Source organism: Eucalyptus grandis, chromosome 5, assembly GCF_016545825.1.
Source record: "Eucalyptus grandis isolate ANBG69807.140 chromosome 5, ASM1654582v1, whole genome shotgun sequence".
Classification (NCBI taxonomy): Eukaryota; Viridiplantae; Streptophyta; class Magnoliopsida; order Myrtales; family Myrtaceae; genus Eucalyptus; species Eucalyptus grandis.
Window position 1 is genome coordinate 10,622,919 of NC_052616.1, and position 20,252 is coordinate 10,643,170.

A 20,252-nucleotide genomic window follows, 5' to 3' on the forward strand; every position below is an offset into this window, starting at 1 on the left:
CTTTCCTTCTATTGGTAGGCATGTGATTTCCAACGAATATTCAGATTTTTCAATCAATCGCTATTGTGCAACAAAATCCCCACAATCAGCAGAGATAATTGGAGAAAATGAAAGGATATGGGAATTTTATTTAAGCCCTAGCATACTGGGGTTATGTAGAAGTGTAATGTCCTTTTTTTTCCCGAAGAAATAATGATAGAATGCATAGAACCTATATGCACAAAAGCCTGAGGACTTATAATTGTAAAGAGTTATTATGAGAGAGAGAGAGAGAGAGAGAGAGAGGATGTGGCTCATATAGGTGCAGCATGCTTCACGGCAAGTTAGCACATAGCAGTCAATTGGCAAAGTTATATATGCTCTTTGAATCTTGGGTTATATAGCCACACCACGACTACCCCCACAGAATGCAATGGTCCCTACAAATACAAAATAATAAAAAACGCATCACCCCCACCCCCACCCCCACCCCCACCCCCTAACAGTTAGATACTCCCCATTAGACTAATACAACTTTCTTCTTTGCTTTGAAACAATAATTTGTCTGTCTTATTCTTGATTTAAGGCTAGCGGTTGCTCAATTGTTGTACTTATTGAAAAGTATATAGCTCTTGCTCTCTCTCCAAAACAGCTGGTCTTTTTCTTGGGCCTTATCTCAAAGCCTTTAAAAATGGTTTCTTTTTGTGCTTTGAAAATGTGAGAAAGAGAGACAGAATAGTCCACCCTGGATGATGACAAGGACAAGGTCACATGAGCCAACCAGATAATACATGGGGTCCCTACTAATAATCTTCCTCTCTCTTTCAAGAGAGAATTTAATCAAGAAAATGAGGGGTAAGGGAAAATGTAAATTAAATATCCAAACTCTGAGAAACTTCCAGGGAGGTACCTTGAGAAGAAAAATATCATAACCCCCATATGGTTTTTTTTTCTCTCTCTCTCTCTCTCTTTCTCTTTCTCTCTCTAAATTTTCCTTCTAGCTTTTGTTTTTTCTTGCCCCCAGTTCTTCTCTGTGAGCTCCACTGGTCTCCCTCCCTCCCTGCCTCTCTCTCTCTCTCTCTCTCTCTCTCTCCATGTATATAGTTCACATGCTCAAGTTTCAACTTTCAAGGTCAACAACAAGAGGAAGAACTTGCCGTCTTTGAAACGTCCATGGCCTGTTCAAGAGTGTCCTGGTGGTCAAAGACGCAAAAGGACCGATCTTCATTGTGGTGAGAGCTTCCTCCTCCTCCTTCCACTTTTGGGTCTCCAAGATCTCCTGAAGAATCTTTACCCTAGTAACCACACAAACGAAAACCAGCGCCAGTACATTTGCGGTGAGTTTGTTCTATATTATTCTGTTCTCATCCACAAATATATCACTCACATCCCTACACCAATCACACATTTTTTCCCACTGCGTTTCTCTTTAGTATCTCTCATATGTTTTGTTTGATTTTCTTGCTCCAGTTATCTCCTTTTCAATTCCTGGACTAGATCCACAAAGAGGAGACAAAGTGTGAACAAATCAAGGGTTTTAATTTCTTCGACAACCACCAGCAGATGATTCGAGGTAACCACTGCCCTTTTGCTTCCCCTTCATCCTCATCTTCTCTCTTTTCTTCTCAGTTCAAGACCTTGCTCTCCCTCTAGAATTCATGGACCTATCCCCGCGGAACGACGGCTACATCACACAAGAGAGCTACACCCCATGTGCCGAGATCGAGAAAGAGCACATGTTCGACAAAGTCGTGACCCCTAGCGATGTGGGCAAGCTCAACCGCCTCGTCATCCCGAAGCAGCATGCCGAGAAGTACTTCCCCCTTGACTCATCCACGAGCGACAAGGGGCTCCTCCTTAACTTTGAAGACCGAAACGGGAAGCCATGGCGGTTCCGGTACTCCTATTGGAACAGCAGCCAGAGCTATGTGATGACCAAGGGTTGGAGCCGCTTTGTGAAGGAGAAGAAGCTCGATGCCGGTGATATCGTGTCATTCCAACGAGGGGCCGGCGAGTCAGGGAAGGACCGGTTATACATTGATTGGAGGAGGAGACCCAATCCGCCGGAGCACACCTCGGTCTTTCCCAATCTCCCACTTCCCCATCATCAACTCTCGTTCCACCGTTCGGTTCCGTGGGGACTATCGTCGCTCGTAGGTTCAGCCGTCACATCCAGTACTACTTTCCTTGGGAACCCTTATCAGAGCTATGGAAGCACGAGCAATCACCCTTATGGGCATGGCGACATCATAAATAGTTCGAATTATGGGGGCTCATCGGTGTTTCTCCTCAGATCGAGCGTGGCCCCACGGCAACTGGGGATAATGGAGAACATGGAGGTACAAGGTGGAGGCGGTGGCGGTGGCGGTCTTCTTGGCGCCAGAAGAGGTGTCGAGCCTGTGGTGTTTGATTCGGTGCCGGTGGTCCATGGGAATAAGGCTGCTGCGAAGAAGTTTAGGCTTTTCGGCGTCAATATGGAGTGTCCCGATTCGGAGTCCAGCGAACCCAGCACATCCTCATTGCAACCCCCTCAGATTTCTGCAACTACTTCGCAGTACCCTTCGCACGAATTGAGGGTCTATGACGGGTGGCCACTTCTGAACGTACCGAGCAAAGACAAGGCATCATCCATGTCCTTGGACTTGGAAATCTGAGAAAGTTAGAGAAGAAAGATGAGCAAAAAAGGAGGATACACAGTTTGTGTCAAAGGCAAGCACCATGATCAGCTGAGCTAGTTCTTTGTTTTCTGCTTCTACTTAGTCATAATTCACAGGTGACTTAGTCTACTGGGAAGGATCATCAGAAATGGAAACAGACAAGAGAGCCGCCACCTATTTTCATCACTCTCTTCTTTAAACTTTGTGCATAAACATACTTTAACATCAGTCAAGGGATTATTGTTATTATTAAATGGAGACAGAGATCCATCAAGTCCAAGATTTCATGTTTTTGTCTTTTATATTATTTTCTTTTGGTTTTTCCCCTCCTTGTAGGGCTCGGTTCACGCAGCAATATGTATTTATGACATGGTTTCCTCTCAAGGTCTCTTAACTCTCACTTGTCATGCTACTCTTTCTTCTCTGGCCTTCCCTCCCTCCCTCTCTCTCTCTCTAGATCTCTATTCATTGATTTGATATTAATAATTTAGGATATACATTTTGGATCACCATTATGTGTGTAGACTGTAGAGTATGAATCTTCATATGAGCTAGACCTCTTATGCTACATATACTGATTAGAGATTAAGACCGATCATAATTTCTCATACACCCTAGATTTATAAAAATGTGTAGTAATATCATTAAGGGCAAATGCATGGTTTGATACTTAGCTTTTCCTTTTTCTGTATGATATGCGAATTCCTTTAGGTTGTGGTTCTTATTGCTGCATCAGCATGCCCCGAGAGAGATTGGAGAAAGCACAAGGGAGATTTGAAATTAAGGTGAGAGCTCCTTATCTTTGTGCAATGCCCATATCTGCATCTATTCTTGCAAGTCTTGACTCTTTTCCAGCTTAATTCTTTTCGTGTTGCTTGTGAATATCTTTGATGGCGATGAGCTGAGAGTTCAATTCATCTTGCTCGCTTGTCCCTAATAGGCTCTTTTGTCGTCATTAAGTTTTGAGCTCATCATGGAAAATATTTGCTTTCTCACCTGGTGATTGAAGCCTAGCTTGATCTTAAATTTCCGCTAGAGCAAGAAAGTTTTCCTGTCGCATGAAGAGCTTAGTCCGGTTGCAGTAATATACGACCTAAACTAACATACTAGGTAACATCAGTTGTCTGACTTTTGAGTTTCCACGAAGAGGAGGATTTCTTATCTGGCTTAGCTTATCAAGAGGACTTTGTGATTTGTTCCTCCCTTTTTCCTTTTTTGGGAGGAAATATGAAATCGAACCGAGAGCCTCGATTTTTGACTAAGGCAGATCTCAATTTAGGCCAACAATTAAATCATTCCAACATAAGTTCTTTTCACTTATGATTGATCGGACGGTCTTATGAAGAGATATTTTTGCGCTTGTACATACTTTAGCGAAATACAAGATCAAGGGTTGAATCCTCTACATATACGTGCTTCCTCTTTCCTAGAGTACCCGTCATAGCTTCTTCAAATTACTCTCTGGAACTACTTGGTTCTTTATCCTTCACATCACTCTAGTTCTCTCATCGTCCGAGTTCTTATCTAAATCCTTTCCAAATTCCAGAGCTTCGCATAATCTCTCTAAATCAGTTTGGAGATCAAGCGTTTGTGTCCATAAGCTCATACAGAAATAGACCATGATCTTACGACCGGTTGATATATCGAATCAGACCTATCTTTTACGTCATTACAACTATAAATCACTTATTCCTTCAAATGTATTCATTTCTAAAGCTACTACTTTATTGTAGTGCAGTCCTGTAAGTACTGATCGCTCTCCTAGCATACGATTAGAGAGTTGTGTATTAGTCTATTGCCATCTATGAAATTCCTTTAAGCTGTTACAATTTTTAGAGCTGAACCTATGCCAAGTAGATGAAATTTGTTCTTGTTTACAGACATAATTTGATTTTACAGAAAGAACAACGTGCATGGACTGTTGGACTTGTTTTCACGGGTGTTCTTAATTCCTCGAGCTGCTTTGATACTCTATTCTCTCGACTTACAAAAGCTGAACAAGATCTTAAATTTGACTAAAAAGATTTGGTGATTGCGAAACTGCTGCAGTTTTGAACATCGGCTATTCAAAATCGCCGCATCATTTCGGAAAAATTTTTCAACTTATTTTGACCCTTATTGTAATTTTTTATTTTGGCTTATGGCTAGAACGGCGTCTCAGTTGACACTAGCTAGTTCTACAAGAGATTTTTGGTCTTGCCTTCTCTATATACGAATTTATTTTTCTTTCTTTATAATCTTTGGTGGTCAGCCAAAAGTTCATCACGTTTCTGATGAGCCGACCCTTGCTTGGCAAGATCGGTACGCCTCTTCCCATTCATCTCTCTCTCTCGCTCTCACCCATCAGATTGATGATCATACGAGACCATGTCATAGGGGGTGGGGGCGGGGGCGGGGGAATCCACCACGTGCATTAATGGAGTTCTACCTTTTAGGATCACCGCCATGAAGGGACAAATTGAGAATTAGAGAGCACTGGCTGCCACTTTGTCTTGTAGTCCACCTAACATTGCGCACCAATCGATGTGTGTTAAAACACGTAATCAACTGCTAGTTAATAATCATTAACGAGGCTTGACTGGACTAATTTGACAAGAGATTGTCATTTTTCGTGGAAGGCATGTGGTCGCCACCGAAAGATAAGACGATTTCGCGGTGATTGATGCAAAAACCCTAAGTGTAGCTTTCGTATAGCTTGGGGTTCTAGGGTTTTTACCATTCTTCTATTCATAGATATATATTAATATTGTCTATGCGATATACTTTCTTTCAGAGCGACCGGAAACATGTCATTCGAAGCAAGGTACTAATGATTATCGATTCTCCTAGATTCCATAAGTATGATTGGGTGTTGTGTGTTGAGTTCTTATCAGATATCAATCATAATCACCCCTTTTTCCCCCTGTTAACGCACAATGTTCTAACACAAAATACCCAACAATAACATCTTTTAAGATTTGATAATCCAGCTGCTCAGTCAACTCAATGACTTTTCCAGCTAATTTGCTAATGATTCAGAATGAGTATGGTTTTTCTCGCTTCTTACACTAAGGATATGGACTTGCCCAGGTTTTTGCTAAGATGGTATTTGAATGAAAAATGATGTTAGCGTTGGGAATTCATTTGCCCTAAACTTAGGCATATATTGCCCCTAACCATTTTACCTCATGATTTTCTTATGTATCCCGTAATTACTCTAGTGAAAGATTCATTTCCATAGATTCAATTTGAATATCCAATAAATCGGTTGATTAAACCACACCACTTATGATCTTTGAATGAGAGAAATGGATGCCTGATCAGAAGCATCAATAAATTCAAATAGCATGCAAATGAACGATCAAACTTTATGGTTATAATTAATGATCAAAAGATTAAATTGTTAAGATATGAAACATAGCTCATGCTAGTGTCTGGAAATTCAAACTTTTTAAATTGAAAACTTTTCGAAAATTTTCGAATATATATAATATATAAAAAAAAAAATTGGACAATTAAGAAACCCAAATCCCGTAAATAACTGGACAATTAAGTACCCACTTAAACAATCGCTGCCAATTTACTTTTTACGCCTCACAATCTTCAATGAAGTGCAAGGTTGAGCCTATGTTGTCCCTTTGTTCTGGAAACTAGGCACAAAGCAGATAGCTGCGTTGGGATTCACCCTTTATGAGGACTCCTTTTTCAAAGCCATGCCAGTTTCCACTTTGGAGCGTGCATATATGAAGTTTCAAGGAGCACTGGAGCTTTGTTGACAACAATTGATGGACTTAGTGCACATTATCATACAGCGTCTGCTCATTCTACATTCACCAAACAGCATGTGACCCGTGACCCCAGCAACCCTATGCATGGTCACTTGTTTTTCTAAGAAAAATTTCAATCCCGCATGATTTATTAAGACATAAGAACTGACAGAGTGACGTTAGCTCATCATAGCACAAAAGCCCATTGTGTCGCGATCATACCCGTGAAAATGTCAATATCACCAATAATTAAGCATATATTTATTTTTTATTTTATATATATGCGTCAAAAGAACGGTATTGTAATATTTAATTGAACGAATAAGAATTCTCGCAGACATGACAGTTGTGCAAATGCGAATACAACCTAATAAATTTTGTACCTGGCATCACGTACAATGCTGATGGTGATGGTCTCTTTCTCTCTAAATAGCATCTAGGGTCTGCGCGTCTAAGTGATGGAGAGGCAGTGATAGAGTTCTCAGTGACTGTTCCACTTTAAGAGAATGGGCCTGCATATACCACTCCGGAAACAAAACGGACAATCCTAACCAAGTTTTACGAACTTCCAAAAGCCTCCTTCTTTCGTTAGGAATCACTCTCTCTCTCTCTCTCTCTCTCTCTCTCTCTCTCTCTCTCTCTCTCTCTCTCTCTCTCTCTCTATGTGAATTCTGAAACCTTAACTGCAATTTTTCTTTGTTTTTTTGCCATCAATTGACACTTTTACACTTATGATCACCATTTGTGTCCCTGGAAGATCTTTTTTCTTATTTATAAATTAAACCCCACTATGCATGCATTACGTGCTCTTCACTCGTCTAGACAGACATACACCCCTAAAAAGTTTATTATTTCATTGCTTATCATCTTGTCTTGGGTGGACTCGACGACTCCACAACATTAGAGATAGCTCTACCTTAGCCAAAAGGGGAAGAGCTAGCTGCGGTTTCGAACTGTAGCCCAGCCAATACCTATTTCGGGGTGGTTTTGGAACTCTAATGTACTAAACTGAACTTGCCACTTGCAAAAGGATGCCCTTATTGATGAATTTAAGCAATTTTATAGATGAACAGTACGTGGGATGAAGAGTGAACGTGTCTACCTGCTTCAACGCAAATGTGCAAGTGTTGTGCTGGGGCTTGAACATGGTGTCATGGGCTATTTGACGACCTCGACCAATTATGTACATGTGTTTAGGTCGACCATTATATTGTTTCCTATCGGTGGTCTAGTAGGGTTTTGGTACGGAATCTCGGGTTGTGTTTCGTGACTGTCACTTTAGGTTAGATACATCGATTACCGTAGTTTCTCCACGTTTAATGCACAATTCTAAGCCACTTTCCCTCATAGATGCATGTAAAGTCTTGAAATTTTATGCCCTATCGTGTATTAAGGAAATAAGTGTTTGTGTCAAATGAAGGTTTTACACGTGGGAGATTAACGTAATATAATGAAAATGTTCTTTTGGAAGCCATAAGGTTAAAAGATGAGACTTGTAATCATCATTTATTTGGAATTGATGATGGAGCAGTTATTGGAATTTTTCACAGTATTTCAAGCCGACCAAGGAGAACAGTTCACTAAAACGTGGGGGGGATTCTGAGCCATTTTAAGGGATATCAAAGTCTCTTTCGATCTTTTTTGGTGTTTTGAGAACTTGAGAGTTCTTAAGTCATATTAAGATATATCAAAGTAGGTCTCTTGGCGTTTGAGACCTTGATAAAAAAAAAAGTTATTTTTCTTCGTGGGTCAAGTCAATTAGGTAAGTGTCATATTTCCTGACCTGAATTGGATTGGACATGCAAATTATGTTTTGTGCATAACTGTAATCTGATGGGTCTTAAGGTGTTGAATTACTTAGTTGATGGCCCCATTCACTCAATAGCGAGGCTGACCCATACACAGTTATTGCAAATTTTCGATGTACGACTGTGGACTTGAGGTATCGGATTGCGACAAAACCATGATTACTTCATGCAATTTGTTATCGCTAATTAATTACGCTGGTATTTTGAGGATTTAAGGGCCAAGTATCTTATAGCCATTTATGAGGGTTTCTAATGGCCTAAATTCCTGTTTTCAGATTCGGGGCATTTTCAAAGTAGTGTGTCATGACAGTCGTGTCTACGATTCTCATCCATTCACGTTTGACAGTGAAGATGATAGCTCAATATTGCCGACATGCTAAAACCGACCAATCTATAGCTAACCATAATTTAGCACCTGTCCATAAGCACGCTTCAACAAAGTCGGAAGAGAGAGAGAGAGAGACGTAGATGTTCTTATCTGTCTGGTCTCATCACCTCATGATTCTCCCAACCACTCCAAGAGATAGCAAATGATGTGTCATTCGCTGTCAAACCCGCTCCATGTAATCTATGGAATATCATTGTCTTATGGAAAGTTTAAGGCTTCCGATATGATTGCAACATGAAAGGTGTCGGTTGATCCTAGAAATGCGACAAGGCTACGCGGATCCCGAACGAGCTTTTTGTAATTCACCCTCATCCATATGACTACTAGTTTATACTGTGGTCATATTTAAAATGACAAAAAGTCTCAAACCGTCCATCTCATATGAAAGGCCAGAGGTCAACTTAGCTCGTAAGAATCACTCATAAACTTTTTTTTTTTTAAATTCCTATGCAGGTGCATGTAGTGCTCACGGAAGTCGAATTTCGAACTTGATACTCTTTGCTCCCCTAACCTCTTTATAGGTGGGTCAATAGAGGACGTGTGCCTAGCCACACGGAGAGAGAGAGAGAGAGAGAGAGAGAGAGAGAGCCAGGTTGGGGTTTTTAATAGGTGAGATTTTTTGGACATCTATCTTCCGATCTTCTTTTGTCGATGCGTCTCTTCTAAACGAGATACCCTTCGTTGAAAATTTTGACAGCACTAGGATCGTTCTAGCAAGTCATCGATCCTATGTCACATCCTTTATGCTTAAATGGTCGCAAAGTCTAAATTCGCGAACGAGCCCAGGACGAGTCTTTGGAGTGACTAGTCAATGAAGCTAAGTACATAGTTGCGCGAGCAAAATGAACCCCCAGCGAGATTCCTTCCCGCAAACACAGACAAGTCCCCACACTAGATAGAGACGTGTTGCTGCATAGGTTTTAGGGTTTATGCACGAAGCGTAATCAATGACGACGATAAAAGAGAGAAAAAACATAAAAGACAAAACAAAAGCAGTTTTCGTCGCTATTTCTCTCTCTCTCTCTCTCTCTCTCTCTCAAGCTTTTGCCTTTCAGAGAGGAGGCGTGCGATATCTAGTCTTCTGCTTGGACCACGTTGATAACTTTTTCTTTTGATTTTAATGCTTCTCTTGACATCAACCTTTTCCACATGAAATGATGTTGGGGCTCTTCGATAATGAAACCCTTACCACGTTTTTCCTTCCTTGTGTTTCGAGGAAGCAAAGTTCAAGAAAATTATTAACATCCGGAACATGGCAAGAAAAATGGACCGCCCTACGATCAAGTGGGTCACGACGACGACGTCGACAATCAGACGATCGGATCCTCCGTCGTGACAGGAAGGAGAACAAAACGAGATGGAAAAGAAAAGGGGAATAGAAGCCGGACCGCAGCAGGAAAGAGAAGGAGGGGAATGAAAGCAAGAGAAAGAAAGGGAAAAAATCAGAACATAAACCTAAAGAAAAAGAGAAGAGAGAGAGAGAGAGAGAGAGAGAGAGAAGAAAAGAGAGAAAAAGGGTCTATGCTCATTTATCTGTCCATCATCTACAAATAAAGCGTTTTACAGTGTCCTGCGATCTATGGCTTTTGCATAAATGTGACAGGGAGCATTCAACGACGGGCGGCAGATCCCAGGAAAACAAACCGCAATCGTAGAAAAAAAACTTGCAGAGAGGACGACAGCGACCACACGTCGATGGGGAAGGTGCGTCGACAATTCAATTTGTATTTAAACTCTGCCATGTAAATGGCCGTAAGAAGAAGATCGAGGGGGGTGGAGGAGGAGGCTTTTGCAGTGGGCGAGGGTGGGCCTGAAAGCGGAGGAATTTAATAATGCTGGGGATGCTAATTTCAATTTTGCAACAAATTCATTATGTTTGCTAAGGACGATCATGAACATCTGACTCTGTTCGTCTCGAATTTGGACATTAGCGACGATAACGTTTTTCCCCCATCAATTGAAGCACAGAGGAGGGTATATGAAGATCTCTCCCGATGAGATGACGAAAAAATTATCGATTCTCGGTATTTCTTGTAATAAATGCCGCCACCAGCGAACAATCATACAACCATACTTTCCATAGTTTTGTTATAACACGTACTTTAGTGAAATCCCACCAAATTTCGCTCGCGTCGAAGTGAGTGTATCTCACCTTTATGCCGAGATGTCAATTTATTTTTGAGGAAAATCTCAGACACTCCATGTTACCTTTAGCAAAATTCGATGGGCACCATGCTTCTAGGAATCTTCATGGGGCTATGAGAGGTGCCAATGATTAGTCATGTTTCTAGAAATTATTGGACCAAGCCTGCCTTGCATAAAATATTTTGCCAATCTCATGGATTGGATAAGAGCATAAATTCGAACACGATAGATGATTTAATTCAAATCGCGTGCATTTTGATGGTTCTAGGAATCTATGCCTTTATAGCGAAGCTAACCCATGAGGTGGTTTTATCCAAATTTTACTCATAGGATAATCGGTGTCCCAGAATATTACTCCGCAAGTTTTCTGAAGATATAGTAATAGTGAATGTTACCATGACATAGAATATTACTAAAATAGCTATAACTTGATTAGATTAATATGTTTCCTAGGTTCAGCAAAGGAATCGAATGTAGTTCATTCAAGGCTCAAGATAGAATTAGTGGAAAGTGCATTCATAGCTCGTAGTGAAATCAAGACCACTCGACCTCAGAAGCTAATTTGCGTGTAAGCAGAGAGCTGTCTGTCGTACCGTGCTATGTCGGCATAAAATAAGTCCATATGATACCACTCCCTCATTTAATGTCAAGTACACCAATATAAAGTTAAGGTTGCCAAACTTCCCCAACACATCACGCGTCTCTCTTTTCTTTATCACTCCACAGTCCCAAACCTATCGCTTTTCTTTTTGCGTAAACCCCACTCGCTTTTCAAAATTTTAGGGTGAAAGAAACTAGTCATTTATATAAAACACAAATCCCAGAACCGAATACCAAAATAACATGGCAGGAAATTGTAAATGAGTGCATGAATATGGTATGCTTGTTCAAATATAACCATTCGAAGCTTTTAGATTGGAAATCACGCGGAATGCACGGCATCACTTTAGTATGCGGATACTTGTCCCCCTCCTTGGCATTACTCCATGATCATAGTGGTATCTAAATCACGCTCTTGAGAGCATGGGATTGCGACCACACGGTATGGACCATGAACATGAATTCCAAATGGACCATGAGAGAGGGAGAGGAGTGTTTTCGAGCCAAACCCTAGATCTTGCTCTATGCCAGCTGCTCAAATTGACACGACGTGGTATATATTTACTCTCTTCTTCTTTTTTCCTTTCTTTTTGCTTTCCAAAGCTCTATTTTATTTTATTTTCCGGCCTAAACTCCTGGAATTTTGATGCCATGACTACATAGATATGCATCATCTTCAGTAGTGTGAAACGAGGTGTGGGCCTGTCTCGACGATGCAAGTTAGATCGAGGTCCCCAGGTTCTGACTAGTCCTTTTCGCTCTCCCTCCCCACATTTGCTCTAGTTTTGTCTGCGTGCGATTGTATGATCAGCCCTATTCGTACTTTCAATTTGGTCTCTCTCTCTCCTTTCCCCAATCGACAAAGATGTGACCTTAGCGACCTTCGCATTTACATCATTCTAACTAGAGGTCTCGATCTTACCATATTATGAAGGAGGGTTTTCTTTGGAGAAATGGGCTTTATATGATTAGCCTCACTTTCAACTCTCTCTCTCTCTCTCTCCAATCGACAAAGATATGACATTAGTTGTTGGATATTTCGGTAGTTTTGAAATATTTATTAGAAATTATGAGCGTCATGAAAGTCATTATTTTTGTAACGGCTTTTTCAACTATCATATAACGGCTTTATAACTTTTGATTTATTACTTCATAAACTCTCCATTATTTTATAACAGTCATCTTTTTAATTACCAATTGATTTATGATGATCTCCTAATGGCTCTCTCTTTTCCTTGTTTAAATATAAATTAAACTTCATCCACAATCTTAGTAAATACAATATGTTCTCACATCTTTCCTTTTCTTTTTGCTGGGTTATACACAAAAGTTGTTATGTTTCCTTCTAATATTCAGTGCGGAGTATAGAAAAATGTATGTTGTATCTTGGGAAGATAGCCATTGAAACCTTACGCACCAAGTCACGTACTCTGAGGGGCAGAATTATTCTTAAGGACGGTGTTTGCATGCCTCGAACACTTCATTTTATTTTCTAATCTTTTGTAATATATTTCCAATTATTATTATTATTTTATATATTCTAATACTTTTTCCAACATTAGCTACCTTCGCATTTACATCGTTCTAATTAGAAACAAGTAGTCTCGACTTACCATACTACGAAACAGGGTTTTGTTTGGAGACATGGGCCATTGACACTTTCAATTTGGTGTCTCTCTCTCCTCTCTCTAGCCGTTCCCCGATCGACGAAGATGTGACCACATTAGCAACCCTTGCGTTTACATCGTTCCAACGAGGAACAAGTTGTCTCGATCTTACCATAATGGGCTTTCGAACAGTTTGCAAGAAGCCTGTTGTTCTTTAAGATTGAGAAAGTTACATGGGCCTGTTCAAGAATAAGATTTTGTTCAGACCAAGTTAGCCCATCTCTGCAGTCCTCTGACCTAATTTAAGTAGCACGTTGCAATCCGGAGGCACGAGCTACCTTTATATAGTTTGGGCGGCATAAGAATCTTAATCTATGATGAAGAATCATATTGAAATCGACATTATTTAATAAGGTTGTGTTTTGTCTAGTGAGAACTTGATTGTTAATCCAAAGAACCTAACATTGTACCGCTCTGCATGTCGCACCCTTTTAAGCCTTTCAATTAATAATCAAAGTGTCAACATAGCTCGTCTCGTGGTGACTTTATAATATTATCCAGTGATTTATGAGATTTTTGCTGTAAAAGGACACCAATTGATCACAACTTCGTGCTCGTGTGTACATAGAGTCATGGGCATCGTAGTTCTTTATGTTACTCGCTACGATTAATTCTATTTTTGATCAAGTAGTCGATGGCATGAATGATAATTATTCTGACTAGAAATTGATTTCTAGAACATATATAGATTTTTCTATTTCTATTTTTAAATGAGTTTCGAAGTAAAAATATACATTTAATAACGAAATAAAATTTATATTCCCAAAATAGAAATTCATTTGATAACAACACAAAATCTCTCTCTCCCCAACAACGGTGGATTGCAGCGGGTGGTTGGTGGCAACCACCGGTGGTGGCTGCAGACGGTGGTGGTGACCGATGGCGCGAGGTGGGCGGTCGGCTAGTAGCAAAGACTAATGATAAGAAGAATTTTTATTTCTCAAATCTATTCTAAAAATAGATTATTTCTCATTTCTGTTTCAAACCTATTTCTAGAATAAAAATTTATTCTAGAAATAGAAAAATGAAATTGCATCATCAAATGGATTTTTTTTTCTAGAAATAAATCTAGAATAGAAATAAAATGGTTATCATGTGTTTTAATATTTCATTTCATTATTCTTTATTTTATTATTATTATTATTATTGATTTGCTGCAATGATTTTGTGCGGCACACTTGTCAATATTAAAAGCCAATTGCAAAAAATAAGTAATTGATTTTTATTTTTATTTTGTCTTCTAGGTGGATGTAACAAGTTATATGACTTTCAACTCAATTCCAAACATTTTAATTTGATCAATTTAATCCTAAATTTTTTAATATAGTCATTTTGATCAATTTTGGCTTGAAAATGCTGACGTATCGTTTGGACATTGCCAGTTGTCCTTCAAGGCACAATCGATCATTTGATATGGACAATTTTAAACAAAAAGATGTAATTTTGTTTAATTTTTTTAACTTTCTAGATTTTTTCCTTTTTTTCTTTTCTTTTGTAAGCTTCTTAAGGAAAACCTAAGGTGTTTGGCAAATTTTTTAGGACCCCTTTGGTCAAATGTTGGCCTTGGCAAAGCTGAATGGCCAACGAGCCTTGGGCTTTTGGCATTTTCGAAAGGTCATTTTCTAGGGTTAAATAATTTTTTCCTTCCAAAACTACTCTCACCAATTTTTCGTTTTTCGATTTTAACCTCATAAGAACTGTTCATCTTTCTACATAGATAGCTTCGTTGAGACTTGCGTGAGGCTCGCCGACAAGGCTAGATCTGATTGTCGACAAACTATTCTAATGCTAGACAAACTCACCTGAAGTCATGCCACCTTAGGCAATCGTTGCCTAGGGTCATGCTAACCCAAGTGACAGTCACATACGTCCATGTGACTTGCAACCCAAGGTGATGGCCACTTGGGTTCGAGTAACCCAAGCAATAGTCATTTAAGGTCATGAGACTTTAGGCCGTGTCTCCTAGGGCCATGGTGGCTACTAGAGTTAGATTTGGCTCACCGACACAAGGTTATTTTATTTACAAAAATAACAACAAAAAAGTGCTTTACAAAGCATGATTTTTCCAAATACTATTTAAATCAAAGTTGTTTTTTAATGCACTTTAAATTACAATTTACTAAATTCTACTTGCTTTAGGAAAAACCCCGTAAATCTAAAGTCCTTTACATTTTTCCAAAAACAAATAAAATGTGTTCTTAGAACCTTAGGTACTTAGTCTATTCAGTGCCCAAGCCCAAGTTCAATCACGCCGTTCATCGTGCCCTAAATGCTAGCTGTTGTTGTCTACTTGAAAGACTCAGCATCCATGGCTCTGAGATCGAACTTTTCAAAGTTGTCGAGTGTTTAGTGATCATGGCCTGTCCTACTCCAAAAGTTAGCTCAAAAAGTGAGATTTTCCCTTATACTTATAAACCGATCACCAGACCTCTTACTGATGTGGGATAAACACCAATAATCGCCCCCTTACACATCGGGCTTGGGTTGGAGCTGCAACAACCCTCTCTCTATGTGATTGTTGGATCCAGACTTATTGGTAACATGAGTTATGATACCAATATTTGATGGTCTTGAGTCTCTCTCACCCCAAGAGTTAACTAAAAAAGTAAGGTTTTCTTTCACACTGATAAGCCGACTACCGGTCCTTTTTCCTCGCATTGCATTGCCTCTTCTATGGAGCTTTACAATCAAAATAGGATGACTACAACGCTATTGCCTTGGGACCCTCCAAGATTCCAGTCCTCTTCCCTCTCCAGATCTCATGTGCACTTCATGTGCCCAACCTCTAATCCCACACCCCATCGCTCACCTTGCTCTCCACATAAATCAAATTGGAGTTAATCACAACAACCAAAGAGAAATTTTCAGCGATTTCGGAGTTATGGGGTCTCTAGGTCCATGCTGTCATGGTTGAGATGATTGCTGGTAAGTCACTTAAGGCTAGATCGAGGTTGGCATTAGGGGTGAGCATGGTTTCAAGATAAAATCTAGAATTGAAGAACCGGACCAATGGGAACCTATTCGTTTTCAAGATATGTAGGGTAAGTTCCAAATTTTGAAAATTAGGAAACTTGTTTCATTTGTAAGTTCTAAGTTCTAGATAGATAAAACCTAGAACCTAGTACAAGTTTTTGTGTTTATTTCTTGGTTTATGTTTTTGTGTGATTTTACAGTATTCCATGGCATCCAATAACGAGTGTATAATCTGGAATCGCTAATCTGAGTTTCCATTTCATGACTAAGACCTTCACTTTGTTGATTTTACATAATTCGTGCATCTAAATATAAGTTACGATTAGGGGATTGGAACAGCAAGTTGTGGTCATTAAAGGTGATGATTCATTACAATTATTCAATTAATAATGTAAATTGAACATGGATAGAATATGGAACTGACCTTGAACTTGTGACATGATTAGTTTCAAGTTCAGAAGCATAAAAGGTAGGTTTGAGTTTCAAAAAATAAGGAACATGTTTTAGCGGGTAAGTTTTAGGTTCTAGGTTTCAGGTTTTAGGTTTCAAGTGAAACCTGTACATAACCTAGAACTGTTTACACCTAATTGGCATGGTGAGCTAGAGATGAATAGTACAAGAAATGAATGAAGAGGAAGACGAACAATACCTAAAGGGAAGGAAAAATTCTAAATTTTATTTTAAAAAAAGAAGATAAAAGAGTTATTTTGCATAAGTTTGTTTATATTAAAAGTTGGCTAGATCACATAAGATGGCTAACATGACTAGATGTCCACGTCACTATTTTTAGGCTAAATTTGACCAGAGGGGCTATATTGGAACTTTGTGCAATGGTTATTAAAATGTTTATGACTAAAGTGACATCTGTATAACAAATTTAGAATTTATTAGGTAAGTCCCTATTATTACGTGCTCAGTCCAGTTAATAAAAGACCACTTCACCCCCATTATAAATAAGAATTTGTTACCTAAAAGGGAAAAAAAATCCCTATCTTTTTGTAGTTGTCAATGAATAATTCATGTTAAAACGTCCCTCATCGTTTGTTTATAAGATTTATATGCTGCTTATATACATATGATATTCTTCAACCCACTAACTTAAAAGTATATGCTCCAATTTATTTCGCATGCATGATCCCTCGGTCGTTGAACTTCATGTAGTAGAAAATGTAATGGAAGAGAAAAGAATTCAACTCAAACCCGATTAAAAATGCAATAATTCTGAAACATATAGCATTTCCTTTATGTTTCTGAAACATACATATTCTCACAATAGAAATTAATTGAAAGCCACATCACACCAAGCTTGGGAAATATTCCATTTGAATATATTCCTGTAGAACCATCCTTAAAGCAAAGAAATTAAAGCCTTTGACACTGGCAATTAACATGGTCCAAGGCTAATAATCCCACGTGACACTTCCTCTTTACAAACACCATCACACAGTCAAACACATCCCTTAACTAGACCCTCCCCATGTCATTACATGTTATTTTACATTCCATTTTCTGGTTTTTTTAATTCATTATTTACATGAGGCAACAGGCGTTGACGTTGTCGTCGTTGAACATGTTGCTGACTTTGTCGTCCCCGCGGTGAGTCACCGGGATGTTGCCGTGCCTCTCGCCGATATTGTAGCCGTGGCGGTAGTAGTTGTAGCTCTCTTTGAACTCCTTAGTCGTGTCTCTGAAGTAGTTCTCGGTGGAGGTGAAGTAGAGCGGTGGGTTAGGGTAGGGCCAAAACTCGGCTCTTTTCCCCGCCCTCCTCACCGCCTTCAACACCTTGTTCCGGTCGACATATCCTACGACCGTCACCTTTTCCATCTCCAAGTTCACTTCCACCGAATCGACCCCTAAAATCATTAAATTAGATTCTTATTAAGAACAAAACAAATTAAATTGGCGCAAGATCCACAGGAGATATACTTGTTCTGTGGAGAAACTACTTTTGCAGAACATTTTACTCATCTTCTAGTACTATCTACATAGACAAATGTACATATATGAACTCAAATAGTTAAATTGACTATGAGAGAGAGAGAGAGAGAGAGAGAGACCTCTGAGCTTGTAAATGGCGTTTTTGACGACTCTCTCGCAGCCAGTGCAGCACATTCTAACTTTGAGCTCCACAGTCTAAACAGCGAAACACACAAAAAGCAAAAATAATTTCAAAGATGCTGTTCCCACTAAAGCGTACACGGTTCTCACAAGCCTTTCTCATTATATTCCATCTGCTCTCTTGCTTTTTGCAATTGCATTCATATGTAGGAAACCAAAGGGTTTGGTGGAAAGCTATCCCAAACTTTGTTCTCTTTATTCTCTTAGACGAAACCAACCGGACTAAGAAAAGCCTTCTTTCTTCTCATCTCTTTTTGTTCATCTAGCCCTTTACTATATAAACTTATTTTCTTCTCGATTCGTGCACGTTTTCAGCTAGTATGCCATCTTAACCCTCGTTTCGAAAGATTAATTTGAGGTACCTTGCAGATTAATGGGGAGAATCTCACATGCGGGATGGTTCCTACAACTTGTGATATCTTTATGAGAAGCAACTTTATCTTGATAATATACTTTGCGTGATCATACAAAGAGACAAAGGGCACATCTCTCACATCTAGAGGTGGACCTTGTCAAACTTTGGACTATTGAAGAATTTTGTGAAAACACAACCAACCAATCTAAAGGGTAATTATTGATTAATTGAGTACATCATCCCGGTTGATTGTTTATCATGAAAGCTCCGAATCACGAGTAAACAAATGATAACTACGATAATGAATCAGGACAAGGACGATCTAAACAAAAATATCTGGAATTAGTACTCAAAAAGTTTCTACTACAAGTTCATATTGTCCAAAAAAAAAAAGAGAGCCAAAAGTATGCATCTAGCGTGCGTATGTAGTTTGAAAATGCACGGGAAGGGAGGGACCGTAGAGTTGAACATATCATGAGTCTCATATAAGATTTTGACATACAACAAATTGGAAAGTCCTTTTTGGTTTTTTCCAGCTTCCCTTTTCCTAAAAAGTGGAGAATGAAATCCCATAGGGAAGCTCAAGCAAAACGCAAAATACCTCTACCCCACGCAAACCAAATAAAAATAAAAATAAAAGCGAAAGATAACACAACTAATTACCAGGGTTGTCAATGAAAACGAACCTGCAAAGAGAGAGGCTTTCCCTTAGGCATCGTGTACCTGAGGTGGTGGCGCTGATGGTGGTGGTGATGGGGGTGGTGGTGGACGTCCTTGTGTGCACTCGGATAGCGAAAGAATAAACGGTAAGAAATGGCCGAGAAGAACCGAAAAGCCGTATTTAGGACGGTGGCCATGGTGAACCAGCTAGGGTTTCTTTTATATACACACACCAAGCAAAGAACACAGAAAAAGGATAAGACAGGGAAAACAGAGAGATTGTTGTATGAACTAACTAAACAAAAGCCAGCCGCAGAAGATATTCTTCATCTCGATTTTTGGCATCGCTTCCTTAAGGTTTTGATCAGCTGGGGAGATATATTCCATTGTTCTCTTATACTATTCCCAAGTAGTGAGGTGCAGTTCCTTGTGACCTAATTCGCTTCACATACATGAGAACTACAACGATGGGTCACCCCACAAATTATATTCAAATTATAAAAGGAAGAAAACAAGTGATTCTTTAGGCAAAGGAATGGTATCAATCTCTTAGCCATTATCAAGTTTATTTTCTTCAGATGTGGGTCAAGCTAACATGGCTGCTGACACAGAGATAGAAAAGAATATTGTCATGTCAGGTCGCAAAGGACTGGGATTGAGGGCTTAAGTCAGGAAAGCTAAGGTCTTGATGCAAAGGTGAACATATATTCTCAAAAATCTTTCCCCTCTTCATCTTCCATTACAGAATTTTTGAAGGAATTTCTTGGGCTTATACGTTGTATTTTACACTAGTCACCTTTATCACGATTGGTTTGGAGATTTTAGTCAATTGCCTAGAATATAACTGTAAATATTCACAATAATATAGGCTTTGAGCATCGAAATGTTTCTTTTCCACAGGCCCTTATTAGGTGCATGTCATAATACGTGGATTTGAATTCAAGAAAGTTGATTCGATTCCGATTCTAAAACAGGGTTTAGAGAGCACATTGTGCATTTCCAAGATTAGTTTATTGAGGGCCAGATTTTTATATAGGCGGCTAGGGAATAAAAACCCTAGTTTAAGGCAACACACAGCATTTATCTAGAAATCCTAACAAAGTTAATATTCCCTCATGTTTTAGGGCCTTCCAAGTTATGGATGGATCACATGATG

The 20,252-nt window shown here is 39.3% G+C and overlaps 2 protein-coding genes across 2 annotated transcripts; one reads left to right on the forward strand and one right to left on the reverse strand.

Annotated features, from left to right (window-relative positions):
- The first annotated feature begins 959 nt into the window (after positions 1-959).
- On the forward strand, positions 960-3,041 carry LOC104444140 (B3 domain-containing protein Os03g0120900). Its single transcript, XM_010057750.3, has 3 exons — positions 960-1,316; positions 1,450-1,552; positions 1,633-3,041. Exons 2-3 carry the CDS (start codon positions 1,543-1,545, stop codon positions 2,631-2,633), a joined length of 1,011 nt encoding a protein of 336 aa, XP_010056052.1. The 5' UTR covers positions 960-1,316; positions 1,450-1,542; the 3' UTR covers positions 2,634-3,041.
- A 14,228-nt stretch (positions 3,042-17,269) lies between these two features.
- Positions 17,270-19,492, reverse strand: LOC104444141 (heavy metal-associated isoprenylated plant protein 30). Its single transcript, XM_010057752.3, has 3 exons — positions 19,123-19,492; positions 18,021-18,096; positions 17,270-17,816 (listed from the first exon to the last, which is right to left on the reverse strand). Exons 1-3 carry the CDS (start codon positions 19,291-19,293, stop codon positions 17,494-17,496), a joined length of 570 nt encoding a protein of 189 aa, XP_010056054.1. The 5' UTR covers positions 19,294-19,492; the 3' UTR covers positions 17,270-17,493.
- Between the last annotated feature and the right edge of the window lie 760 nt (positions 19,493-20,252).